A 27637-nucleotide genomic window follows, 5' to 3' on the forward strand; every position below is an offset into this window, starting at 1 on the left:
CCGAGATGACACGAGAAGGGTTGAGTCGTCGTCTCCTTTGTGCGGCTCCAAAGAGATAAAGAGATAGAAAGAGAGAGCTTGGTGAGAGAGTTCTTCTTGGGTTTATTCTTCTCTTCTCTTCTCTTGTTCTTCCTTTATTCTTCATGTATCTTGGGTTATGTTTATAACAGAGAGATAGAGAGAGATGTGAGTACAATCTCCTTAAAGAGAACACTTGTAATCTCATTGATTAATAGTGGATTGGTTGAGGGACCGTCTTCCCTCTCCTGAGACGTAGGCTTTTCACACCGAGAGCTGAACTCAGGGTGAACAAAAAGCTTGTGTGTTCTTTCTTTTTGCTTTTTGTTTGATGCAGATTCGTGAGTCCATGTTTGGTTTAATATGAAATCAAGCATAGATTCGTAACATAAAGTTTGTGAGTACTTCCTTAAAAAGTTAGTATATCATCCTAAAACTTACTAACATTCCCTAAATCTAAAATTTGTAATTTTTAAGAATTTTTGGATTTTGATTACTTCAGGAAAAACAAAAGCATAATATATGGTATTTTGAGAAAATGCCTAATTGAGATAGGCATAGTTGTTGCTGAAAAATGATTCATCTTGGGTATGAATTCTTTGGTCTCAGATAACAGGGAGCTCAAGACTAACAAGAAGTTATCAAGTTAACTCCATAATACACTAAAGAAACAAACCTCTAACCTAGCTAGCCCCTAACTAAAAGCAGAACTCCTTATGTTTGAAGCTCCCTAGATGAAAAAGTAGAAGAAAAAAGGCTGTTGTTACTTCTCTCCATGCTGCTGATTGATGCAGATTCATCATCTTCCACCTCAAGCATCGCAAGGCTTAAGTGTAATTCTGTGCTGGAATTCGGGTAAACCTCGTCATCAAAGCAATCTCCATTTTCATCGTCTTCCATAATCCATTTCCCGGCTTCGTTTTCATCTCTTAGTAGCCTCAGTATCTGAAGAAACACTAAAGATTAGTTCTTGCATGTGGGACTTAGTTTTCTTGGAGAAGGAAAGAAAATCTTACTTGTCTGATATTGGGACGATGTGTGGCGGATCTTGTGAGGCAATGTGAAGCAGCAAGTACCATTCTTTGAAACTGAGACTCGTCGAATATATCTGTAACGTCTGGATCCAAAAGCCTTTTTAAATTTCCGCTATCAATCAAAGGCTTTGCCTGCATACCAAGGAATCGTTTTTGAAGTTACATGAAGTGTTGCTTACGCTACAAGTAACCAGCGCAAAAGAAAAGAAACTTACCCACATGACCAAACTCTCTTGTCCTCTAGGATTCTGAGGTGAAATAGGATGTCTTCCAGATATGAGTTCAAGCAGAACCACTCCAAAGGCGTAAACATCGACTTTATCACTGACTTTTCCGTACATGAAGTACTCCGGTGCAAGATATCCAAACGTTCCCACCACATCACCCTGTATCGAATATCGAGACGATGTTGTCGGTCCCCACATCGACAGACCAAAATCTGACAGCTATTCTCAAAATCATAATAAATATAATCGGTCTCTAATGACAATTAGTATATAAATCAAAGCTAGAAGCTTACATTACCTGAGGTTGGAGCTCAGCTGATAGAAGAACGTTAGAAGTTTTGACATCTCTATGAATCACTGGCTTAGAACATCGGTTATGAAGATAGTCTAACGCTTCTGCCAACCCGATAGCTATCTTGAATCTCTCTTCCCATGATAATACATACTTTCCCTTTCGCTTACCTGCAGAATCAAGCATCACACATTATACCAAATTAATTTGAATCTTATACATATGTGTGAAGTTGAGATAGTGTTGTGTTACCGTGAAGGGTTTCCTCTAAACTTCCCGTGGTTGAAAGATTGTAAACGGAGATTAGTTCATTGTCTTGGACACAAACACCAAGTAACGGTGAGATGTATTGGTGACTCAAAGAAGAGATAATATTGATTTCATGAACAAAATTTGTCATAGCTTCTTTAGATGATGACTTCAAGATTTTCACTGCAATGCCTTTTCCATCTTCAAGAATCCCTCTGTACACTTCGTTGCATCCTCCTTTCCCAATCACATTCTCTGTCATGTAAAACCAAATATCAATACAAACTCATCATGAGAGACAGAGAGAGAAAACAGAGTACCTTGAGAGAAATCTGATGTTGCTTTCTTAAGAACATTGTACTTGAACCATTTTTTGTTGTCTCTCAAAATGTCCTTGATTTGTTTCTTGATCAAGCTTGTCTCATAGTTTAGAGTCTGATGATGATGACGTGGAAACCGTTCAGGTAAGCTCATGACCCAATTGACCACTGAGACTTTTCGTGTGTGCCATTGGTGAACTTGTGGTGTCCCTAAAGTTGCTCTTTTAAGAAAAGGCCAACCTGGTTTCTCGTCTAATAATATGTCTATCGATGGAAGCGAAACCGATCTTCCTGAAATTTTCCTCTTTTCTTCAACCATCTTCAAGAGCTTTGAATCTTGATTTCAACTACAACAACCTTGTGAACTAAAATTCCTTTTCAGACTTCACTTTTATTAGACGAGAAGCTAGAAGCTCGTTTTTTTTTTCTGCATAAAAACAGAGGAATCAAACAAACAAAAACTCCATTGTAACAAGTGTTTTGTGTCAATTATGCAGAAAAAGATAGTGATACAAAAATCTACCGGATCAAGAACGTTACGTACGAACACGAGTGAAAAAGAAAGTGTCGGCGAGAAAGAGAGAGAGAGGAGTGAGCAAACAAAAGAGGCAACAACGGGTTTTGTTTTAAGAGTTTTATAAAAAAAAATTGGAGGAAAAAAAAAAAGTTAGTTAGAGGAAACCATCGATATCCGGTGAGTCAAAGGGGACGAGCGAGTGTGTAGCCACCGGCTATTGCGGGTAAAACGTAACGAACACGCCTCGACTCAATTGCCTTGAAGGCTGCCTCCTACGTACGGCAATGGCTCGAGAATTAAATGAACCAAGTCCCGTGCACATTACGCACTTTTCTTCTTCATATATTTAAAAAGCTTCCAATTTTTTTGTGAAGATCTCAGTTATTGTTTTTCCTCTAAAATAAAGTAGACTAAGAAAGAAATTGTAAAATGGTAGTAGGATAATGTAATGGGGAATGTATAAGATGCTATTTGCACTTTAACCAAAAAAAAAAAGCGATTTGGGAGAGTTAACACAAATGGAAAACAAAGAGTCCTAATGCTATTCCCATGTATTTACTTGCATGTGAATTTATGCTTTTCACGAGAACGATGCAAATCCTATAGTGATTGAAAGACATAGTATTATTTAATCAATGATTTCAATAATCAATGCATATTAGGTGATTATTAGTTCACTAAACGCCCTGACACATATCTAACCATTTCAATAAGTGTTGTAGGAATCGAATAATACGTGGGTCTAAATCGAGGGGTAGTTAACGCAAAGAAAGAGATTGATCAACAAACGGATATGTTTGGTAAAGAGGAAGCCAAGCTTATTATTGACCATAGTATTATTTAATCAATGATTTCTTTTTTGTCTTTTCTGTCAACGTTAAATCAATCATTCTTTGATATATTTATCTCCAAGGAGAAAACGTCTAGTCAATAAGCAAAATAAATATCAAAGAAATTTGATCAAAAAATCAAAAGTTTTCTTCTTTAAGAAGGAAGGGAATGTCCCAACCGATGTTTCCAAGGCTGTTCATATTTGAGGGAAACACTTTGGTTCTGAAATCATCAAAACTAAAGACCAAAACTTGTTTTTCTATACTTAATACAAAGGAGGAGACTTGTATAAGTTGGTAAATTTCTGTTGTCTTGTACTCTTGTCTTAGTTTTGTTCATCAGACCAGCTAATGTTCAGCAAGTCTATGGAAATCAAACTTACCAACTTGCTCTGTTTGCAAAGTATGAGTTTTTGAACAAGAATTGGCAAACGAAGAATGGTTTCTAAGTAGAAGAAACAAGAAAGAGTGCGAGTGTCTCCTAAATTCATGTTGCAATCATCTCTGCAACAATACCAATAACGGCTACGTAAGAACTTAACTGGAACAAAATCCTTAGAATCTAGGAAACAATGAAATCAAGGATTCGTGGTATATTTACAGATCAAAATGCAAACAAGAATACAAATACTTGTTACTAGTTCTTCAACTTTGTCAATTTCAGACTACAAACAACAGATTTTTGATTCCTTGAGTAAACAAGTTATGAAAAAGGAGAAAACAGATACTTCTAGCTCTAATTCTCCTGTTGATTCCTTTCTTCTTGTTGAATCACAGTATAGAACAACCTTTCTGAGATTTTCTCTTCTTCTTCTTCTTGTTTTTTGGTGGCTGGAGAACGACCTTGATAGCCGCATCAAACACTGCTTTTACATTCTGTTGAACAGATAACGGAAATGGGAATCATCAGGGGATTCAATTGGCGGTTTTAGACGGGTAAAGATTAGATAAAGATATTGACTCTCAGGTTGTTACCTGTTGAGTTTTTGCACTGCATTCAATATAAGCAGGTGCCCCAATCAGCTTCTTTAGTTCTTCACCCTATTTTGATACCATCAAAAGATGAAACAAGCAGAATTTTAACATCCGAGGATTCAGTTAGAATCTCATGAGAAGAGAATGAGAAAAGGTACCTGAGCAGTAGAGATAGGCACAGCACCAGGGTGCTCGGCAAAGAATTGCTTATCATCTCGAAGATCTGTAAAAGAATCAGTCATCAAAATATCAGAAGAGTTCCAAAAACAGAAAAAAATGGTAATCGGGTGATTAAGAGTTGAGCTAAAAAGAAACCAACCAAGCTTTGTTCCAACGAGGATGATGGGAACACCTGGAGCATAATGTCTCAGTTCAGGAACCCACTGAGAATCAAAAGCAAGAAACCAGATGGATTCTATCAGAATCACTGAGTGAAAACTGGATGAAACAAGGCAAGAAGTTTCCGGGGACAAACAAAGATCAAACCTTTTTAGAAACATTTTCATAGCTAGCTTTGCTAACGAGAGAGAATGCAAGTAAGAAGACATCTGCACCGCGATAGCTCAAAGGTCTTAGTCTATTGTAGTCCTCTTGCCCTGTTTCACCAAGTCAAAAACACGAATGAATCTACACGAATGACTCTTGGAAGAGAAAGAGAAATTCAAAAGATAAAGAAAGAAGAAGACAAATCCAAGGTAACAACTTGCCTGCAGTATCCCACAATCCCAAGTTGATAGTGTTCCCATCCACAATCACATTAGCACTGAAATTATCAAACACAGTTGGCACATAATCCTGTCACATAGAAAATTCCACTAAAACATTAGCCACAAAAACTCCTTTCAGAAAGTTATCTAACACACTTTCTATGATCATTAAACAGATCAAACACATCCCAGGGAAACATTGCTATGGTACATGAACCTGAGACTCTCAAATCCTAAAGATCACTACAGTACATTCACTAGAGTAGCCGAAAGAACAAAACTTTAAGAAAACCCACCAGATACTTATGACTAAATCCAACTCATAAGCTTCACCATAAGCACCAACTCACACCCAACAAGGCAACAACAAATCCAACTTCCCTAAGCTGAAGTTCACCAAATCAAAGTAAAAGAAGAGAACTTTAAGCTAACCGTGGGGAAAGTGTTGCTAGTGTAGGATATGAGCAAACAAGTCTTTCCAACAGCACCGTCGCCGACAGTGACACACTTAATAAACCTTGAAGCACTCATCTTTCTCTCTTTCTTCAAACTTCAAAAACCCTAATTTTTTCACGAATTGGGGATTTTTCACGAGAGAGAGTGAGGTTCTTTAAAGAGGAAGAAGACAAAGAAATAGCTGCTGAGAGTCTCTCCCAGACTAGAGTCTTCCTAATTTTTCCTACGCAGCCTCACATGCACTTCAATTTCTTTGGTCTTCTTCTTCCTTTTTTTTTCTTTCTTTTTTTTCTACTTTTTTACTAAGATTACAAAAATTAAAATAAATAGCATTTCTTTTTTTTTTGGGTAAGAATTAAATAGCATTTCTTGGTTAGCTGGTGCGTTCCCCAACACAAGACCCTACCAAAATTTATGGGATGAAAAATTAAATAATAATTTGTATGTACTTTTTTAAAATTATACAATTTAGATTGTCAATCTAATAATATATAATAATACCAGTGAAATTTTAGTCATGTTTAATTTGTTAGCTAAAGTTTGACTGGCTTTAATGGATTTTGCCAAATTTGTCATTAGGATTCTAAAACTAGTTATAATTTTGATTTTTTTTTTAAAAAAGTAGCTGTTTTTAGCATGCAATGTGATTGGAGTTTTATCCTTTTTCAGCCACCTTTGCATACATTTTCTTTTTTAAAATGTTAATAGTTTCGCACAAAAAAAAAATGTGAACTTAAGGTCAATATTATTTATATAACCAATCACGGACGGTAAAGAACCTTTTGAACCTGTCTAGTTAGATCTGTTAAAAACACTAATTGACCGTTAAAGAATCTGTTATAGGGACAAAAAGAATAAGAATGGCAATTTGTTGCGTATTTTTTGTCCACCATAATAGGCGAAGAATAGGGTTAAACAAACATTTAAAAATAGCAAAAAAAAATCGAAAAAGAAAAAATCAAGAGCTTCAATATTACAACGGTGGATTCTATTTCAGACGCGTAAAATTCTCTGGAAACCTGAAAAGCTGAGTGCGAAACATTCTCTTATATCATCCTCTTTTTTCAAAGCTTGTTATTTGAGCTCTCCTTGTTTTTTATTCCTCCGACAAGGACGAGGTTCCAAGAGAACTTAGCTTCTTGTTCTACGACACAAAAATTAATTCAAAAAAGAAAAAGAAGAGAGTTCAATGAGAAAACATTCTCTTGATCGATGGCTTTTAGCGGCCGTTCTTGTGGTTCTCCTCTCGTCTTCTTCCTCCTTTGCGGCTAAAAAGGACGTGAAGAAGAAGAAGAGTAATAAGGAGGTGACATATGATGGAACCTCTTTGATCATTGATGGCAAAAGAGAGCTTCTTTACTCTGGATCTATTCATTACCCTAGAAGCACTCCTGAAGTACTTATTGAATCACATCATCTCTGTTTTTGTAGAAGTTTTTTTTTTTGTTTGTATTTGATATATTGAGATTATTGTGCCATTTGGGTTTGGTTTAGATGTGGCCAAGTATCATCAAGAGAGCCAAACAAGGCGGTTTGAACACGATTCAGACATACGTTTTCTGGAATGTACATGAGCCTCAACAAGGAAAGGTTATTCTTAAACACAAATTGATCTCTAGAACATATAAAACATATGCATGCATGAATCATTAGGATTCTTAATGTATTTTGTGTTGTTTTTCATTAGTTCAACTTTTCTGGACGAGCTGATTTGGTGAAGTTCATAAAGTTGATTGAGAAGAATGGCATGTATGTGACCTTAAGGCTTGGACCGTTTATCCAAGCTGAATGGACTCATGGGTAATAATGCATTGCTTCTTCTTCTTTTTTTCTTTTCTTTTTGTCGTTCTCAACTTCTTCCTTTTAACATTTTATATGATCTCTTTGTAATCAGAGGACTTCCTTATTGGCTTAGAGAAGTTCCTGGAATTTTCTTCCGTACAGATAATAAACCATTCAAGGTATTATAAATGTCCAAATGTATGTGTGTTTTGTTACAATGAAATATATTAAAAGATATGACCAAAAATACTATTGCAGGAACATACAGAAAGGTATGTACGGATGATACTCGACAAAATGAAGGAGGAAAGATTGTTTGCGTCACAAGGAGGCCCCATTATATTAGGACAGGTGACAAAATAAATAAAAATCTATATATGATTTGAAAAATGTTATTAAAGGATGATTTTTTGTAATGAATATTTATATGAATTGCAGATAGAGAACGAGTATAGCGCGGTTCAACGTGCATATAAACAAGACGGGTTAAACTACATTAAGTGGGCATCTAAATTGGTTGACTCAATGAAACTCGGGATCCCATGGGTTATGTGCAAGCAGAACGACGCTCCTGATCCTATGGTAAACTTCTTTATTTCCAGATTGTGTTTTCTCTGAATGAGGAAGAAAAGAGTATTGATGTATTGATGTGGAAACAGATCAATGCTTGTAATGGAAGACATTGCGGTGATACTTTCCCCGGTCCAAACAAAGAAAACAAACCATCTTTATGGACTGAGAATTGGACTACTCAGTGAGTTTGTTTTTCTTACTCTTAAATTAGAAATGCAGAAACTTTAGATTCATTCGTATAAGTGTTAAATATCTTGCGAATTTCGTTGATAGGTTCCGCGTGTTTGGTGATCCGCCAACTCAGAGATCAGTAGAAGATATCGCTTATTCAGTTGCTCGATTCTTCTCCAAGAACGGAAGCCATGTGAACTACTACATGGTACAATAATGACCCATTCGCATTAACTATATATGCAAAAATGATTCCCAAAATGGTTCTTTGATTGTTGTGTTATAATGTTGTAGTACCACGGAGGGACTAACTTTGGAAGAACCTCTGCACATTATGTAACCACTAGATACTACGATGATGCACCTCTTGATGAATATGGTTTAGAGAGAGAGCCTAAGTATGGTCATCTTAAGCATCTTCACAGTGCTCTTAACCTCTGCAAGAAGCCACTTCTTTGGGGTCAGCCTAAAACCGAGAAACCTGGAAAAGATACAGAGGTATTAGCATATATGCATATACACATAAAAATAGATTCTGTTTTTTTCCCAAAATTTTTTTAAAGGATTCAACTTTTTGGTTTGTAAAAACAGATTAGATACTACGAACAACCTGGAACCAAAACTTGTGCCGCTTTCTTGGCTAACAACAATACCGAAGCTGCAGAAACTATCAAATTCAAGGGCAGAGAATACGTGATCGCGCCTCGTTCCATTAGTATTCTTCCCGATTGTAAAACTGTTGTTTACAACACTGCACAGGTGAAGAAAACTTCTGGTTTATTCGAGCAACAACAAAAGAATAAAGTATTTAACACGTTCTTGTTTGTTTGGATTGGACCAGATTGTTTCTCAACACACTTCAAGGAACTTTATGAAGTCTAAAAAGGCGAACAAGAAGTTTGATTTCAAAGTATTCACTGAGACATTGCCTAGTAAACTGGAAGGCAACTCTTACATACCTGTTGAGCTTTACGGTTTGACTAAAGACAAGACAGACTATGGATGGTACACAACAAGGTAAAGACTTTGCTTTTATGTGATTCTGTATCGAATATAAAAGAAGAGAATTTTGAAGTTGAATTTTGCTTTGCAGCTTCAAGGTTCATAAGAATCACTTACCTACCAAGAAAGGAGTTAAGACTTTTGTGAGGATTGCTAGTCTTGGACACGCGTTGCACATTTGGCTTAACGGCGAATACCTTGGTAAGAATTGTGCAAGAATGATCTACAAGTACAACAATGAGCTATACTAATGATATCTTCTTATATACCAGGAAGTGGACATGGAAGCCATGAAGAGAAGAGTTTTGTTTTCCAGAAACAGGTTACACTTAAAGCAGGAGAGAATCATCTTATAATGCTTGGTGTTCTCACAGGATTCCCAGTAAGTAATTAACAAACATAGTTCAAAATCTTAATTTATATAGATGAAGATTTGTTTCGTTAATGTTGGGATTTTTTGTTGTTACAGGACAGTGGATCTTACATGGAGCATAGATACACCGGTCCTCGTGGTGTTTCCATCCTAGGATTGACTTCTGGAACACTTGATCTCACTGAGAGCAGCAAATGGGGAAACAAGGTTTGAAATCAATCTCAAAATTCCTCTGTTATTGAATTACAACATTGAGTTTATATCTCATTTGTTTTGATCTGTTTTTTTTCGATCTTTAGATCGGTATGGAAGGTGAAAAACTCGGAATCCACACTGAGGAAGGTTTAAAGAAGGTCGAATGGAAAAAATTCACCGGAAAAGCACCAGGACTTACATGGTACCAGGTAATAGACAAAAAAAATCAGACTATATAGAGTATGATTGGTAAGAAATGTCGAAATTTTCTAAGGAATGTGAAACATTGCAGGCATACTTTGATGCACCAGAGAGCCTAAACGCAGCGGCGATTCGCATGAACGGAATGGGAAAAGGGTTGATTTGGGTGAACGGAGAAGGTGTTGGAAGATATTGGCAATCGTTCTTATCTCCATTAGGTCAACCTACACAAATAGAGTATCACATCCCTAGATCTTTCTTGAAGCCCAAGAAGAACCTTCTTGTTATCTTTGAGGAAGAGCCTAATGTGAAGCCTGAGCTTATGGACTTTGTCATCGTTAACAGAGACACTGTTTGTTCTTATGTCGGTGAAAACTACACTCCAAGTGTTAGACATTGGACTAGGAAGCAAGATCAGGTCCAAGCCATCACAGATAATGTGAGTCTTACGGCTACACTTAAATGCTCAGGCACTAAGAAAATCGCAGCCGTTGAGTTCGCTAGCTTCGGAAACCCTATCGGTGTTTGTGGAAACTTCACACTTGGTACTTGTAATGCTCCTGTTTCAAAGCAAGTCATCGAGAAGGTAAAATATCATATCTTGTCTCTCTTTTTGTTATATAAAGTGTACCTTGTGATAGAAGTAACCAATAAAAAAAACTGTTGCAGCACTGTTTGGGGAAAGCAGAGTGTGTGATTCCAGTGAACAAGAGCACGTTCCAACAAGACAAGAAGGATTCGTGTAAGAACGTTGCGAAGACACTCGCCGTACAAGTCAAGTGTGGCCGTGGCAAGAAGAACTGAGAGTATATATCATCACATTATCATATGGTTCAATGTATCGTGTTTAGTAGACCAATTTCAAAATGTTGTGGCATCGATTTTTGTCGTTCTGTTTGTATTTGATTTCTTCAATTTAACGCTAATACACGAGTAAGGTATTCGAATATGCTCCAGAAACAACTAAATTACCAAAAAAAAAAGTTTCCATTTATTTAATCAAGGAATAAACATGCACGCCGTTTAACAAAAACCTTACAAACTCGTGTGTCGTTTTTGTGTAACAAAATGACATGCAAGTCACGTGCGAACAAGCGTATCTAAGAAGCCAATGAGGTCCACCGAAAGATGTGGCTGAGGAAAACAGCAGATAACTGACACCGCCCATTCAAATCCCGTTTCTCATTGGGTGGTTTTATCTCTTTGGCCCAAATTTCGGTGTAACCAAATAAAAATCTTCTTCACACACACATCCTTGACCATTTTTCTTGTTCATCGCTCTCTTTCTCCTTCACCAATCCCAGACGAGTAGGAGCGAGCTATGGCGGCACCGATTGTTGACGCTGAGTACTTGAAGGCGATCACCAAGGCTCGCCGTGACCTCCGTTCTCTCATCGCGAACAAGAACTGTGCTCCGATCATGCTCCGATTGGCGTAAGTTTCGATTTCCTTGGTTTTTCGTCGCTTCGCTTGTGTTTCGACTGCGACGGATTTCGTTTGTGTTTCTGTTGAAATCACTCGATTTTGTTTGTTTTTTGACTGTTGAAATGTTGTATCATCTGGTTTTTGTGAAGATGGCACGATGCTGGAACCTATGATGCTCAATCGAAGACCGGTGGACCTAATGGCTCTATCAGGAACGAAGAAGAGTTCACTCATGGTGCCAACAGTGGTTTGAAGATCGCTCTCGATCTCTGTGGTAGGATTCGTTTTCTGGATAATTTTTCCTCCGCTGCGCTTGCTTTGTTTCATGTTTCATATGTCATGAAATATTACTCTCTATACGCAGGCTTAGTGTGTACTGTTGATTTTTCATTGGCACAATTTCTTGATTTACTTACTTGCATTGATTTTAGTTGACTTGTTGTTGTTGTTGTTGTTAGTCTGTGCTTTAGATTACTCGTGAATTTTGGATCTGCCGATACTGTGTTCTCATGTGATGTATCCGATTCATGTTGTGGTTTAAGAACACTGTTCAAAATAATTTCATTATGCTTTTGGAAATCGTCGTTGAATTGTTTCGTTATGAGATCTGAGATCTTATCTTTGATGTTTCAGAGGGCGTGAAAGCTAAAAATCCCAAAATCACATACGCAGACCTGTATCAGGTGAGTTATGGCTGTGAAAGAAATCTTTGTCATTTGTTTTCAAAGTTCGCTGGAATTGTATGCTGCTTGTGTCATAACCTCGTCCCAGGTTTTAGCTTGTTTAGTAGACTTAGTTGATAGTTGAGCAGCTGTGTAATTTTGATTTCAGTTTATTGCAACAGGGGAGTGGCAATTTGTTTCAGGAGATGTTGCTGATTGTGATTTGCTTTACAAAAATCATAGATTGACTATGTTGTTGTTCAAGTAGAACTTTTATCTCTTGCAGTAGTAGCAATATTCAAGTATAATATACACACATAGAATTCAAACTTACAAGAAGGAAATTGTAATGTGGACTGAATAGATGTCACATGTCTATCATCTGTACCTATATCCTGTTTCTACTACTGTTTGTATTGCCGTTTCTCCCTATTATATTTGGTCTTATAAGGTAGAGGCTTTATATGTACCAGTTTAATGGCAATTAAGTTTTGAATATGAATAGTTTACTTTTTAAGTATTTTGTTTTAGCTTGCTGGTGTGGTAGCAGTTGAGGTTACTGGTGGACCTGACATCGTGTTTGTTCCTGGAAGAAAGGTATATTTTCTCATCTTTTGAGACATTATAACAGCTTTGTTTAACACTAAAGCAAATAAAATTACTGTATGTTTCTTCTTGATAGGATTCAAATGTCAGCCCCAAGGAAGGAAGACTTCCTGATGCCAAACAAGGTACACTAAATTGTTATATCAATTATAACAAACTTTCATGTTTTCTACTGATATTATAGTCATGAAATTGGAAAATCCTTTCTATGAATTCACATTGTTTATATCTCTGTAGGTTTCCAACATCTTAGAGATGTCTTCTACCGGATGGGACTATCTGATAAGGATATTGTGGCACTCTCAGGGGGTCATACTCTGGTAAATTCATTGGTCACTTACTTAACTTCCGTTTTTTTTTTTTACACAAATGAAAGGTATACGCATGTGCTTATGACCACTTTTGGGTTTTTAGGGAAGGGCTCACCCAGAGAGGTCAGGCTTCGATGGACCATGGACTCAAGAGCCGCTGAAGTTTGACAACTCCTACTTCGTGTAATTTTCATTTCTTTATCCTCAGAGATCTTCTTCTTTGTATTTTTAGTCTTTTCTGGTTGTGTCTCCAAGAAGAAGAAGCAGCAAATTACAGGATCGGTTATCCATGATTATTTACTGTTTTGGTACCAGGGAACTGCTGAAAGGAGAATCAGAGGGCTTGTTGAAACTTCCAACTGACAAGACCTTATTGGAAGACCCGGAGTTTCGTCGTCTTGTTGAGCTTTATGCAAAGGTATAATATACTGGAAATATTCTCTGCCTCTTAGCCATTTGTTTCTTGCGTTGCTATGATAGCTGTTGGAACATAACTCGATTTCCTTTATTGACTTCACATTTTCACTGAATCCACAAGCACATACAGAATCACAAACCAAAGTTTCTAGGGTTTTGTTCTAGAGTACCCCACAAATCCTAATCGCCAATAATAGTTGCTGATGTTGCAAATTGATAAAATGAACACTCTTAGGAATTAGTATCATCCTGTAACGGTGAGAACCTCACAGTCCCTATTTTTCTTCATGTTTGGTGTGGCTTTAAAATTAGCTTTTGTAAGATAGAAATTCCTTGATTTCCTTGCTTAATTAAGTTTCAATAAGATAAGCAAATGTTGTTGGCTGTTGACAAGTCCAGTGTGTTGTGACAGGATGAAGATGCATTCTTCAGAGACTATGCGGAATCGCACAAGAAACTCTCTGAGCTGGGTTTCAACCCGAACTCCTCAGCGGGCAAAGCAGTTGCAGACAGCACGATTCTGGCACAGAGTGCGTTCGGGGTTGCGGTTGCTGCTGCGGTTGTGGCCTTTGGTTACTTTTACGAGATTCGGAAGAGGATGAAGTAAACGAAATAGTAGGAAAACACGAAGCAACGGTTCTCGTATTTGGGCATTAAAGAAACTATTAATCATCTATCGGATTTGTAGTTGTAGGGGTTTTCATGTCAAGATAATACCCTATTTTGCTGCTACACTAAAATATTTGAATCCACGGTTCTACTATTTAGTAGTAAAAAAGTTAAAAGTCAATATTTTGGTTGGGGGTGAAAGTGGTCCGTGATGTATTGTTGCGATATTTGTTCCATTGCAATGTTCGTTACACTTTTTATTAATTATGCCAAAGAAAAAAAAAAAAACAAAGATCGGTCGATATCTACCAAAGTGGGACATAACCTGAAACTTGACCTAACCTTGGTAGTGGTAGGTTTAGTTAGGTAGGAAACTTCTACTATGAAATTTTAATTTTAATTTATTTTCGTATCTTCATTAAAGAAGACAATATACAATGTTAGTTGCCAGTTACCTAAATATAGGCTCGGGGTGACATGTAACGGACGCAAACTAGCAAATAGCTTTATTCAAGTTGACATAAAAGAATTATAAATGATGTTGTTACGTAACAGAACTGTATTTTTACAGAATGTGAAATCACCTAACAATAACTTATAGTATAAGAAACTAAAAGAAAGAAACGCATGTCTTCTGGATTTGGACTATAACGAAGGTTTTGTAAGTACTGGATATGAAGATTACATTTTCAATAATTAGGAAATACTATATGTTACATGTTGCTCTCTGTATACATTCTAAAAGTCGTATATGTACCTAGTTTTTTAAGATTTTGTTTGGTGTGTGGACAACAAATCACATGTCTATTCTATCCAATTTATTTTGTTCGTAATTAAATATACAAATATGTCGGTAGGAGTTCAGAGTAAATGTACACCATGAAATCTACCAAAGTCTTTTAAGATTGTCTTTCAGGTATCAAACAAACTTTCACCAATAAAGCTTTTTCCCTTTTCCAAATTAAGAACTCCAAACAAGAATAAAAACCACAATCATTATTCGATATGTTTTTATCGATACTTCATTTCAAAAAAATCCCCCTAGCTATTTACAAAAAACTTTTCAAGAATGTTTTTTTTACGAGTCTTCGCATTTTCATATATACTGATCAGTGTACGGAGAAATAATGCCTTCAACCTTTTCATGGCATGACAGCAAAAATCTGAATATTTTTTAGGCCATAGATGCGATAAATTCACAGATTTCTAGAATTCGATTTCGATTACTCCCTCCGTTTCAGTTTAGTTGTCGTTTTAGGATTTAAATTTTGTTTCATAATAGTTGTCGTTTTAGGTTTTCAATGCAAATGTTTGGTGAAAATTCCAGTTTTATTTCTACTGTTTTAATGTTTTGGCCAATGAAATTTTTTATAAAATATATTAATAAAGGATAAAATAGAAAATTTAATGTTTTTCTTAATTTATATGAAAAAACCTTAAACGACAACTAAAACGAAACGAAGGGAGTATAGTTTTAGAATTATTAATCCAAATGATATGTTCAATGATAAGCTCACGAAAAGCGCTTCTCAAGAAACCATGTTTTTTTACAGAATTAGTTGGACGTTATGATAAATAAGAAACCTTGAATTAATGGAAAAGAAGATAAGGAATTAATTAAGAGATTGGTAAATGGTAGTTGAGAAGTAAAAAGGTCACGTGTTAGGGAAAATCATTAATGGAGAAGGAGAAAGCAGGTAGAAATGCACTCTCCATTTTCATTACATTACAAACTCCACGTGAGGTTTCACCCTCCACACTGCTATTAAGTTTTGGTGAAATTTGTTTATTACTACTAGTATATTAAAAAAATTCACTAAAGGAGAGAATTTCAAGAAATTGAAGATTGTAGGAAGTCCTGATTTTGTGTTAGTCACAAGTATACATCAATGTATCATATACTACGTAGCTAAATATTAGTATATCCACCAAAACCAATCTTGTGTGTGCCTTCTAGATTAATGAATATCCACCAAAAGGAGTAAGTCGGAAACATATCAAACTCGAACACTAGCTACCTATAATGGATAAATTAACATGCTATGAACACCGGTACGTTATGGATCTAAGCCACAAACTTTTGATTAACCAAAAAAATATCAAACTAATTAACATGTTCTTCTACTTTTTTAAAAAAAAATCTAACTAACATTTCAAAAACTATTGATTTGAATATACTACTTTGGATGCTCTTTACAACATCCTTACCAAACTCACTATAACAAATATATACTATTTTCTCATTGTAACATAAATGTCCATAATTTGATGCGGTACGAAACCATCCAACTTTGTCCTAAAAAATCCTTATATATTTTCTACTCTTTTTTTGACAACCAAATAGCTCAAATTATTTGCATATCTAGAAAGTTATTACCGAACCAAATTTGATGATTTTTTTACGTAGTAATGAAACTATAATATATGCTGGGCTAACACGGGATGAGCTGACGGATTTATGCAAGCCATTTTCAAGTCGGGAAGTAGAGGATTCCGTAAGGAGTATGGGCCGTTTTAAGTCCCCTGGACCAGATGGCTATCAACCCATTTTTTATCAAGAAAGCTGGGAGGTGGTAGGGGAGTCGGTGACCAGATTTGTGTTAAACTTCTTTGAGTCAAATGCCCTGCCAAGTGGAGCTAATGATGCGCTTTTGGTCCTCATAGCGAAAGTAGCCAAGCCGGAAAAGATAATGCAATTCAGACCTATTAGCTTATGTAATGTCTTATTTAAGACAATTACAAAAACTATGGTTATGAGGATGAAGAAGGTTATGACCAAGCTAATAGGCCCTGCTCAGTCAAGTTTTCTACCTGGACGGTTAAGTACGGACAACATAGTAGTGGTCCAAGAGGCGATTCACTCTATGAGACGGAAGAAGGGAAGAAAGGGTTGGATGTTACTTAAGCTTGATCTAGAAAAAGCATACGACCGTATAAGATGGGACTTCTTAGAAGACACTCTCACGGCAGCTAAGTTTCCAGTGTCTTGGATAAGGTGGATAATGCAATGCGTGACAGGCCCAGCAATGACGTTATTATGGAATGGTGAGAAAACGGACCCGTTTACACCGGCGAGAGGGTTGAGGCAAGGAGATCCGTTGTCCCCGTATCTCTTTGTACTTTGTATGGAGCGGCTATGTCATCAAATTGAGTTTTCCATCGCAGACAAGAAGTGGAAACCGATTAGTTTATCATGTGGAGGGCCGAAATTGTCACACATATGCTTTGCGGACGACCTCATCCTCTTTGCAGAAGCATCAGTGGCGCAGATAAAGGTTATCAGGAAGGTACTAGAACGCTTTTGCATAGCCTCTGGTCAAAAAGTGAGTCTCGAGAAGTCTAAGATCTTTTTTTCCAAGAATGTTCATCGAGACTTGGCTAAGTTGATCTCGGATGAGAGCGGGATTCAGGTGACTTGTGACCTCGGTAAATATCTTGGAATGCCAATCCTACATAAACGTATGAATAAAGACACGTTTGGTGATGTGGTGGAAAGAGTCTCTTCACGTTTGTCGGGGTGGAAAGGCCGATTCTTAAGCATGGCGGGAAGAGTGACACTAACAAAGGCTGTGTTGTCATCTATACCGGTACATTCAATGAATACGATTTTGATGCCGACACATACTCTTGATAGATTGGATCGTCTGTCACGATCGTTTGTATGGGGTAGCTCTCTGGAGAAGAAGAAACAACATTTAATTGCTTGGGATAGAGTTTGCTTACCAAAACAAGAAGGAGGTTTGGGTATTCGAAAATCAAAACAAATGAACAGAGCACTATTGGCTAAGGTTGGCTGGCGTTTGTTACATGATAAGGTCAGCCTCTGGGCAAGAATTCTGAGATGCAAATGTAAGGTTGGTAATGCTCAAGAACATCAATGGACAGTAGCCAAAAGTAATTGGTCGTCCACGTGGAAAAGCATTGCAATTGGACTGCGAGAGGTGGTTTTCCCTGGTTTGAGTTGGGTTGCTGGTAACGGACGGGAAATCAGCTTCTGGAATGATAAATGGTTAAACCAGCAAACGCTATGTGACGTGGCTGTAGTAGATATCCCCGCAGAGATGAGATTGCTTCGACTCCGTGACTATTGGAATGAGGGTATGGGTTGGGACTTGGCACGAATTACGCCATATCTACCACAATCGACGAGATTGCAATTGGTGGCGGTGGTAATTGACAGCGTCACCGGGGCGAAGGACAGGCTATCATGGAGTGAGTGCTCTGATGGGAGATTCACGGTGAAGTATGCTTACAGGCTTTTAACTCGGTCTGATAATCCGAGACAGAACATGACTTCCATTTTTGATAGGTTGTGGCGAGTGGTGGCACCGGAGCGGGTGAGACTCTTTCTCTGGTTGGTGGTAAATCAAGCAATTATGACAAATGCTGAACGATATAGAAGACATTTGAGTGATACTGAGGTATGTCAAGTTTGCAAAGGAGGGAATGAAACAATTTTGCACGTGTTACGAGATTGCCCTGCAATGGAGGGTGTATGGGCCAGAAGTATAGCTGCGGGGAGAGTTCGTCGTTTCTTTGCAGCATCGTTGTTGGAATGGATATATAGCAATCTTGGGGATGATAAGGAGGTAGATGGAAGTCGCTGGTCTACGCGCTTTGCGATGAGTATATGGTGGGGGTGGAAGTGGCGCTGCGGGAACATATTTGGGTCTAATGCAAGATGTCGGGATAGAGTGCGGTTCCTCAGAGACTTGTCGGCGGAGGTGACTCTAGCACACAAAATGGTCGCAGGGAACACTACCACGGTCACAAGGGAGGAGAGACTTATTAAGTGGTCACCACCGGGGGAAGGATGGCTGAAATTGAACACGGATGGAGCTTCACATGGGAATCCGGGGTTAGCTACAGCGGGGGGAGTTTTGCGAGATGGTGGAGGTAATTGGCGTGGTGGATTTGCCTTAAATATAGGTATATGCTCCGCACCATTGGCCGAGTTATGGGGAGTCTACTATGGTCTTTATATAGCTTGGGAGAGCCGAGTCCGAAGACTGGAGTTGGAAGTTGATTCGGAGATAGTGGTTGGTTTTCTCACGACAGGGATTAGTGATTCTCATCCGTTGTCGTTCCTAGTACGTTTGTGCTATGGCTTCTTATCTAAGGACTGGATAGTCCGTATTTCACACGGGTATAGGGAGACCAATCGTCTAGCGGATGGATTGGCGAACTATGCTTTCTCGATGCCTTTGGGTTTCCATAGGCTTCAGGCTAGCCCGGAGTCAATGAACTCGATTATTTTAGAGGATATTCAAGGGACTGCGTTCCCGCGTTCTGTTATAGTGTAATTTTTTTACTATTTTTCCCTTTGCATACCAAAAAAAAAAATGAAACTATAATATATATTAAAAAAAACAACATGACCCATATTTTCACCTATCTAAATTCCTTAACTAAAATATCAATAAATTTGAAAATTTGGTAAAGTTGAAAATTTTCTTTAGGAAATGTGAAAATATTGATCACAGTTCAAAATAGTAAATCACAGCAGCAAAACGCATGTCGCCATTCAAAAGTCGAACGTGATAATCTATAGACGTTGTATCATAATTATGGTTTTCACACCTACCACTAGGCTAAATAAAGTAGACAACTAGACTTAGGTTTGAAGAAAACCTTAAAATCCATATAGCGTTTTCCCATTGAAACTGTGAAGAAGATCGTGTGAATGTTGCAGTTTATTAGTTTTGATCCAAAATACAAAAAAACAAATACACGATTTAATCTTAAAGAAAAAAAAAAAAAAAAAAAAGAGATCAGAAAACGGAGCCCACTAGCCACTCCTTCAAACGTGTCTTACCAACTCTCTTCTAGAAACAAATTAGGCTTCACCTTCCTCCTCCAACCTCTCTCTTTCTTTCTCAAACCATCTCTCCATAAAACCCTAATTTCTTCATCACAAGAAGAAGAAGAAGAAAGATGGGGAGGTCTCCTTGCTGCGAGAAAGACCACACGAACAAAGGAGCTTGGACTAAGGAAGAAGACGATAAGCTTATCTCTTACATCAAGTCTCACGGCGAAGGTTGTTGGCGTTCTCTTCCTAGATCCGCCGGTCTTCAACGTTGCGGTAAAAGCTGTCGTCTCCGTTGGATTAACTATCTCCGGCCTGATCTCAAGAGAGGAAATTTCACCCTCGAAGAAGATGATCTCATCATCAAACTCCATAGCCTTCTCGGCAACAAGTGAGTCACACAACAAATCCTCTGTTTTTTTTTTTTTTTTACTATCCTCTGCTCTGTTTTTTATACTCTGTTTTTTTTTCTTAGGTGGTCTCTTATCGCGACGAGATTACCGGGAAGAACAGATAACGAGATTAAGAATTACTGGAATACACATGTTAAGAGGAAGCTATTAAGAAGAGGGATTGATCCCGCGACTCATCGACCGATCAACAAAACTCCTCAAGATTCGTCTGATTCTAGTAAAACAGAGGACTCTCTTGTCAAGATTCTCTCTTTCGGTCCTCAGTTGGAGAAAATAGCAAATTTTGGGGACGAGAGAAATGAAAAGGAAGTCATGTGCCAAAAAGAGAGAGTTGAGTACTCTGTTGTCGAAGAAAGATGTCTAGACTTGAATCTTGAGCTTAGAATCAGTCCACCATGGCAAGACCAGCTCCATGATGAGAAGAACCTGAGGTTTGGGAGAGTGAAGCGTATGTGCACTGCGTGCCGTTTTGGATTTGGGAACGGCAAGGAGTGTAGCTGTGATAATACGAAATCTCAAACAGAGGACAGTAGTAGCAGCAGTTATTCTTCAACCGACTTTAGCAGTAGCATTGGTTATGACTTCTTGGGTCTAAACAATAGGGTTTTGGATTTTAGCACTTTGGAAATGAAATGAAATATATTAATCAATTTATAGCTGTTGAATTGTGATACTATTAAAGCTACTAACAGACTCGTTCATGGTTCTCAAGTTCTTCTTTTAACTATGTTTATTCATATCATAGTTGTCAGTATCTGTCATCATATTTGATAATCTACTCAAAAGATGTGAAAAAAATTCCAAGTTTTTTCAAGTGGATCGCATGTTTATGGGTGTAATACTTTAGTTGACAAGACACATGCATTTAAATTCGATACTTAGTATATATTCAGAATTTTACTCGATTTTCCAACCAATGTTTGACAAATGTATGTCGATGGTTATTCCCAAGAGATTGGATTTGGACATATCAATGAAGTGGATAAGCTGTGTAAGGATGAGAAGCGTGAGAACGATTGAAAGGGTCTTTAGGCTTAGTAAGTAGTACATGTTTTCTATTCATTGCAAGTCCTTTTGGCATATTTCGTTTGATTTTCCTTAGTACTAATTCAAAGCATTCACTGTGTTGGTAAAATGTCTTTATCACATTAATGTTTTGTTCACTAGATTTAACAAAAGTCACTCACCTTATTTCCAAAACTATACAAATATATAAAATATAAGAACTTAACCAGTGTGGTTTGGATTTTTCCAAAAAAAAATTAAATGTCAAACAACGGACATCAACCTAAAACTTTGTAGTTTAGTTAGTATCAGGCTAGTGGAAACAATGGTTCTACATGTTGTTAAACTCCATAATGTTAAAGATACGAAATTTCAAGAAATGTATAGTGGAAAATATGTTAAAAAATGAACGATATCAAAATAGATATACAAGAGTTCTATCGCTTTGACTTAACTTGGTGGATATTTTAAAAGAGTGCAAAATGTAAAAGCAAGATAGGGATAACTTATCCGGGATAAGGCGATAAGCTATGAGACGAACGAAATATTGAAATGAATTCTGTAGAGAGTCCAAAATAAGCTTTGTATTTATAGTTATGTACTTAAATTTTGATAAAACCTTTGATAAAAAAAAAAGAATAAAAAGGAATAAAAAGAAAAGAATGTTTGAGTATTCTTATTTAGTGACGCCTAAACACACCATAAATCAACACAAACATTCTTTAATCTTTCACTGACCATCAAATTTATTCATTTCTTACTTATGATATCACAAAAAGCCTGCAAAAGATTTGAACGGCAACCCTAAACCTACGAAAACTTTTATATAGAGATAAATATGGCAGAATGATGCAGGTGAACTAGATTTAAAAACGAATAAAACAGATCATACAATGACAAAGTTAATATACTTGGTGGAGAAGTACCAAAACATTAAAATAAATGGCCTAGTATGATATATAAAAAGATAAATGGGTAGCCCAATACACCTACTGGGCTTTCCAATATTGGGATATGCGACTGGGTTGGTGTTATCTGTGTAAAACCTATCATCCACCATCAGAAGTTGAAAATATAGCCGTTGGAGTTCATAAAGGACGAATATAGTAATATTGAGGATCACAAAAAGTCTCTGTTGCGTCGCTTTTATTGCCCAATTGCAGCGACTCAGATTCTCTGCTCAACTCTCTCCGCTCCTCCACCATAAAAGAGACAAGAAAATTATCTATAAATTAAAGACAACAGATAAATCAAAAATTCTTAAAAAGCCTACTAATCTACTAATATGATTAGCTGATTACTAGTGAAGTTTTGTTGACAAAATCAACATGTAAATTACTAGTGAAGTTTTGTTGACAAAATCAACATGTAAATTACTAGTATAGTAAACACAGGATGTGATTGATGAGTTTGTGATTAGATTGATTTTGGAGAAATTAATCGACCGTTAGAAGTGGATCGTATTATATAGTTACGATGATCTCACATGCATATGTGATCGATCACACTTTTCCTGGTGATAAAAGGTAACTTCCGCAGTTCCGATGTCCACTTTTCTCAAATCCAAATTTTATAATAAAAATGAATAAAATACATTGAATCCTACAAAGCGATGACTCATTCTCGCAGTATCTCCATAACACGCTGCCGTTTCACTACGCAACCACAAAGACCACCTATCTCATTCGTTAATGAAAGTAATTAACGGATTAAACCAAACATTAGTACTACTCCATCACAAACAACAAACTACTCAAAAGTCATCAAATAATTACACAAAACACCAGTTTTGCATTATTTAATTTTCAGAATTGTGTTTTCGATATTTCTGTTTTATAGTCATGTTAAAATACACATGAAATTGATCAAAATTGTATTCTTTGACTTATTTAATCACACTACTGCCCAGAATCATACAAGCGACACAGTACTAGGAATATATATCTAAAGTTGATTAACACTCAATAAACTAACAATTAAAATTTATAGTATTAAAATCAAAACAGAAAAAAAGAGTGAATTAAGATATTTTTTTTCCTTTATAATTATGAGAGCACCAATGTCATGTCGGTAAAACCCCACTCACTTCACTCCCTCCACTTCTTCAATGGCTTCCTCCATCATCGCTCTTCTTCTCTTCCTCTCTTCTCCGTTCATCTCCTTCGCCGCTTCTCAGACCGCGAAGACCTTCATTTTCCGTATCGATGGTGGATCTATGCCTTCTATCTTCCCGACGCACTACCACTGGTACAACACCGAGTTCGCCGAAGAATCTCGCATCCTCCATGTCTACCACACCGTCTTCCATGGTTTCTCCGCCGTGGTTACTCCCGACGAAGCAGATAACCTCCGTAACCACCCAGCGGTTCTCGCTGTTTTCGAAGACCGGCGTCGTGAGCTTCACACTACTCGTTCTCCTCAATTTCTAGGTCTACAAAACCAAAAAGGACTCTGGTCAGAATCTGATTACGGATCAGACGTAATCATTGGCGTATTCGATACCGGAATCTGGCCGGAGAGGAGGAGTTTTTCAGATCTCAACCTTGGTCCGATTCCAAAACGGTGGAGAGGCGTTTGCGAATCCGGAGCCAGATTCGGTCCTCGGAACTGTAATCGGAAAATCGTCGGAGCAAGATTCTTCGCTAAGGGACAACAAGCTGCCGTAATCGGAGGAATCAACAAAACCGTTGAGTTTCTTTCTCCTCGTGACGCCGATGGACACGGTACTCACACTTCCTCAACCGCCGCAGGACGTCACGCTTTCAAAGCGAGCATGTCTGGTTACGCCTCCGGTGTAGCCAAAGGTGTTGCTCCTAAAGCTCGTATCGCCGCCTACAAAGTCTGTTGGAAAGAATCCGGTTGTCTCGATTCCGATATCCTCGCCGCCTTCGATGCCGCCGTCAGAGATGGTGTCGATGTCATATCGATCTCAATCGGTGGTGGAGACGGGATTACTTCTCCGTATTACCTCGATCCAATCGCTATAGGCTCATACGGCGCCGCGTCGAAAGGAATCTTCGTCTCTTCCTCCGCCGGAAACGAAGGACCTAACGGTATGTCAGTTACAAACCTCGCGCCGTGGGTAACCACCGTTGGTGCTAGTACAATCGATCGGAACTTCCCCGCGGATGCAATTCTCGGTGACGGACATCGTCTCAGGGGCGTGTCTCTCTACGCTGGAGTTCCGTTAAACGGTCGTATGTTTCCGGTGGTTTATCCCGGTAAATCGGGAATGTCATCGGCGTCTCTATGTATGGAGAATACGCTCGATCCCAAGCATGTGAGGGGTAAAATAGTAATTTGTGATAGAGGAAGCAGTCCACGTGTAGCAAAGGGATTGGTAGTGAAGAAAGCAGGCGGCGTCGGAATGATTCTCGCTAACGGCGCATCCAACGGTGAAGGATTAGTCGGAGATGCTCATCTTATCCCAGCCTGCGCCGTTGGATCAAACGAAGGAGATAGAATCAAAGCTTATGCTTCTTCACATCCGAATCCAATTGCTTCAATTGATTTCAGAGGAACCATAGTTGGGATTAAACCGGCTCCGGTTATTGCTTCTTTCTCCGGTAGGGGACCAAACGGTTTAAGTCCGGAGATTCTTAAACCGGATTTGATTGCTCCCGGAGTTAACATCCTCGCCGCGTGGACCGACGCTGTTGGACCTACAGGTTTGCCGTCAGATCCAAGGAAAACGGAATTCAACATTCTCTCCGGTACATCGATGGCATGTCCTCATGTTAGTGGTGCGGCGGCGCTTCTCAAATCCGCTCATCCGGATTGGAGCCCCGCCGCAATAAGATCGGCAATGATGACGACGACTAACCTCGTCGATAACTCTAACCGTTCGTTGATTGATGAATCCACCGGAAAATCAGCTACGCCTTATGATTACGGGTCGGGTCATTTAAATTTGGGTCGGGCTATGGATCCGGGTCTTGTTTACGATATAACCAACGATGATTACATTACGTTTCTTTGCTCCATCGGGTATGGGCCTAAGACGATTCAAGTGATTACAAGAACGCCGGTGAGGTGCCCGACGACGAGGAAACCGTCACCGGGGAATTTGAATTATCCTTCGATCACGGCTGTGTTTCCTACTTCTACAAGAGGATTGGTGAGCAAAACTGTTATACGGACGGCGACGAATGTCGGGCAGGCGGGGGCGGTTTATCGGGCGAGGATAGAGTCGCCGAGAGGAGTGACGGTGACGGTGAAACCGCCAAGGCTAGTGTTTACTTCGGCCGTAAAGAGAAGGAGCTATGCGGTTACGGTGACGGTTGATACAAGGAATGTTGTGTTGGGAGAAACAGGTGCTGTGTTTGGGTCGGTCACGTGGTTTGATGGTGGGAAACACGTGGTTCGGAGCCCTGTTGTGGTGACCCAAATGGATACATTGTGATTCCGGGTCGGGTTTGGGATGATCATGCGGTCATGGCTCATGATCGTAAACCCTTCATCAGGTGTAGCAATAACTGTAGAATTTTGAGTTAGTTGGCTTTTTTTTTTTTTTTTTTATCTTAATTATGTTTTTTTTTAATCTTAATTATGTTTTGTGTTATTTCATTTCTCATTTTTTCCTCTATCTATATATGCACAGAAATGAAATATATGTATAAGAAAAATGAGAGGAAAAAATGTTTGATAATTGTCTTCATTATAAAAAACAAATCATCAAGGCAGAAAATGGAGGTTGAAAGATCAATGGTGTACAAATTTTATCGAATCATTGTACCAGAACGATTTAAGACCCCAGATTTAGACATTATAATGATAGAAGATGATTGATTTCGACATGGGCAACAGAGATGATTGATCTGAGAAAAGTGGCATAACCATGGTCGTCCATGGATATTTTATATGTTATTTGAGTTCCCACCTACAAAATATCATAAGCAGTGAGGGCCCATTTCTTTACTTGGGTTTAATAATTATAAATGGATCCTGTAGGAACTAGTAAAAAATAAAAATCATAAGCCTTTAGAGCACTTAATGGGAATTTCTAAACATAGGTTTTTTAAACAAAATCAAATTGTAAGTATAAATAAATAATATTTTTTAATTATGAGTATTTTAAATTTGGAAAAACTTAGCCCAATTGTTTCTTAAGGTACCTATCTAATATTAAATAATATATATATTTTATTATTTATTAAGAATCATGTTTACGAACCCCTATTAGGGTTGCTCTTATACACACAACACTAGCAAAAGATTAAATCTTATGAGACAAGTAAAGACCTAGTTACATTAGATCTTGATGAAAAAAAAAAAAAGTTACATTAGATCCTACAGAATCTCTGACTAGATTCATGTACTTAAGCAAATCACAGGCGTAAAAGATTAAATCTTATTAATACGTCTTTTTGAACAAGGGAAAAGGATTTTGATAAGTTCATTGTTTATACTGTGATTAGCATAATAGCATGCTCTATACATGGTCAATACTCATTATCATATATCAAGACGTGAGTAACTTAGTAGTATATCGTGTATTTCATGTAAAAGTTCGTCTAAGAAATGGTAACAATTCGTGAATTTTGAAAACAAGTTCATTTACCTTGCGTGAGCAAACAAAGGGATGTGAGAGAGGGATTGAACATGCACACACATGTCGGGATGGAACCTAATTTTGTAGCCAATAAATGGAAATTTCGTTTCAATAAATTTCCCATGCCAATATCAGCATCCAACTAACTATTTGATATTTATGGTCATACAAAATTCAGATTTCTCAAAAGCGGAGTTACCCATGCATTGTTCTACTACATCATCATAAAATAAATGAAAATGTTTTACAAACTTTCAAAACATTTGATTAAATTTCTATTCTCACTATTTCGGATGATTATATATATATATATCTAGCTACCGTGAACACTTTAAATAATTAATATATCCGATTTTACAAAAATCACGAAAATGAGTATGAATTTCGGTTCGTGATTTCCTAGTTGTGAAAGAGAAGAACCTGAGCAAGTGTGGATTTATAGAAGATAACAAAAATCCAGTTCTTTGTGGGACGAAGATTGAAAGTTTCGTGGACCTTACTTATATGGGTCCATAGTGACAGGCCAGCGGTATCAACAAAATTATTATTGACATATATAAAGTGTAACCCTTTTCAACCGTTAAAAGTTGTAAGCTTTTGACAAAGGGTTCGTGTTCTTCGACATTGCATCTACAATAGTTTAAACCTGCTAAAAGTACAATTAGATTGAAACTTTAACTGGTTATAAAATATTAAAATGATCATAAAGTTGTGTCTCAAACATAAATAGGAAAGCTACTAAAGTTTTCAAAAGATGTAAATGATGGAACGCATGAAACGGTAAGTTGGGATTAAAAAAAAAAGACTTTAAAGTTAAATGTCTCCCATCAATAAAAACGTACAATTAATTTCATCATTTCGAGGTGAATGTGTGGGTCCCACCAAAATGATATGTAAAATAAAAAATAAT

The 27637-nt window shown here is 37.7% G+C and overlaps 7 protein-coding genes across 10 annotated transcripts; 5 read left to right on the forward strand and 2 right to left on the reverse strand.

Moving 5' to 3' along the window:
* Nucleotides 1-579: 579 nt before the first annotated feature.
* On the reverse strand, nt 580-2896 carry LOC9305183 (probable receptor-like serine/threonine-protein kinase At5g57670). 4 transcript variants are annotated; one of them, XM_021018998.1, is made up of 7 exons: nt 2664-2896; nt 2141-2567; nt 1824-2075; nt 1578-1741; nt 1268-1498; nt 1035-1184; nt 580-963 (listed from the first exon to the last, which is right to left on the reverse strand). In XM_021018998.1, exons 2-7 carry the CDS (start codon nt 2457-2459, stop codon nt 733-735), a joined length of 1347 nt encoding a protein of 448 aa, XP_020874657.1. In that variant the 5' UTR covers nt 2460-2567; nt 2664-2896; the 3' UTR covers nt 580-732. The 4 variants fall into 4 exon arrangements, with proteins under 4 accessions (XP_020874657.1, XP_020874658.1, XP_020874656.1 ...); XM_021018999.1 differs by having other exon boundaries at nt 1268-1438; nt 2141-2896; XM_021018997.1 differs by having other exon boundaries at nt 2141-2896.
* Nucleotides 2632-3025, forward strand: LOC110226121. Its single transcript, XM_021016758.1, is given in 2 exon segments — nt 2632-2646; nt 2702-3025. Coding segments are annotated over 2 exon segments (321 nt in total). The 3' UTR covers nt 3008-3025.
* A 999-nt stretch (nt 3026-4024) lies between these two features.
* Nucleotides 4025-5945, reverse strand: LOC9305184 (rac-like GTP-binding protein ARAC3). Its single transcript, XM_002869067.2, has 7 exons — nt 5602-5945; nt 5170-5257; nt 4949-5058; nt 4782-4845; nt 4621-4685; nt 4463-4528; nt 4025-4363 (listed from the first exon to the last, which is right to left on the reverse strand). Exons 1-7 carry the CDS (start codon nt 5698-5700, stop codon nt 4259-4261), a joined length of 597 nt encoding a protein of 198 aa, XP_002869113.1. The 5' UTR covers nt 5701-5945; the 3' UTR covers nt 4025-4258.
* A 665-nt stretch (nt 5946-6610) lies between these two features.
* LOC9305185 (beta-galactosidase 11) lies at nt 6611-10871 on the forward strand. The gene is made up of 17 exons (XM_002867049.2): nt 6611-7021; nt 7120-7215; nt 7313-7425; nt 7520-7586; nt 7666-7758; nt 7846-7989; nt 8067-8161; nt 8254-8359; nt 8446-8649; nt 8743-8910; nt 8993-9168; nt 9245-9354; nt 9426-9535; nt 9623-9733; nt 9826-9930; nt 10014-10508; nt 10592-10871. The coding sequence occupies exons 1-17, from the start codon at nt 6815-6817 to the stop codon at nt 10724-10726; spliced, it is 2535 nt and encodes an 844-aa protein (XP_002867095.1). The 5' UTR covers nt 6611-6814; the 3' UTR covers nt 10727-10871.
* Nucleotides 10872-11060: 189 nt separating this feature from the next.
* LOC9303168 (L-ascorbate peroxidase 3, peroxisomal) lies at nt 11061-14153 on the forward strand. Its single transcript, XM_021019001.1, has 9 exons — nt 11061-11356; nt 11497-11621; nt 11981-12030; nt 12541-12606; nt 12692-12740; nt 12853-12935; nt 13030-13109; nt 13242-13344; nt 13756-14153. The coding sequence occupies exons 1-9, from the start codon at nt 11244-11246 to the stop codon at nt 13948-13950; spliced, it is 864 nt and encodes a 287-aa protein (XP_020874660.1). The 5' UTR covers nt 11061-11243; the 3' UTR covers nt 13951-14153.
* Nucleotides 14154-19728: 5575 nt separating this feature from the next.
* On the forward strand, nt 19729-20882 carry LOC9303169 (transcription factor MYB32). Its single transcript, XM_002867051.2, has 2 exons — nt 19729-20149; nt 20234-20882. The coding sequence occupies exons 1-2, from the start codon at nt 19887-19889 to the stop codon at nt 20805-20807; spliced, it is 837 nt and encodes a 278-aa protein (XP_002867097.1). The 5' UTR covers nt 19729-19886; the 3' UTR covers nt 20808-20882.
* A 2163-nt stretch (nt 20883-23045) lies between these two features.
* LOC9303170 (subtilisin-like protease SBT1.6) lies at nt 23046-25737 on the forward strand. The gene has a single exon (XM_002867052.2). The coding sequence runs from the start codon at nt 23284-23286 to the stop codon at nt 25576-25578; it is 2295 nt and encodes a 764-aa protein (XP_002867098.1). The 5' UTR covers nt 23046-23283; the 3' UTR covers nt 25579-25737.
* Nucleotides 25738-27637: the final 1900 nt, after the last annotated feature.

This window comes from Arabidopsis lyrata, assembly GCF_000004255.2.
Source record: "Arabidopsis lyrata subsp. lyrata unplaced genomic scaffold ARALYscaffold_7, whole genome shotgun sequence".
In the NCBI taxonomy this organism is placed as follows: Eukaryota; Viridiplantae; Streptophyta; class Magnoliopsida; order Brassicales; family Brassicaceae; genus Arabidopsis; species Arabidopsis lyrata.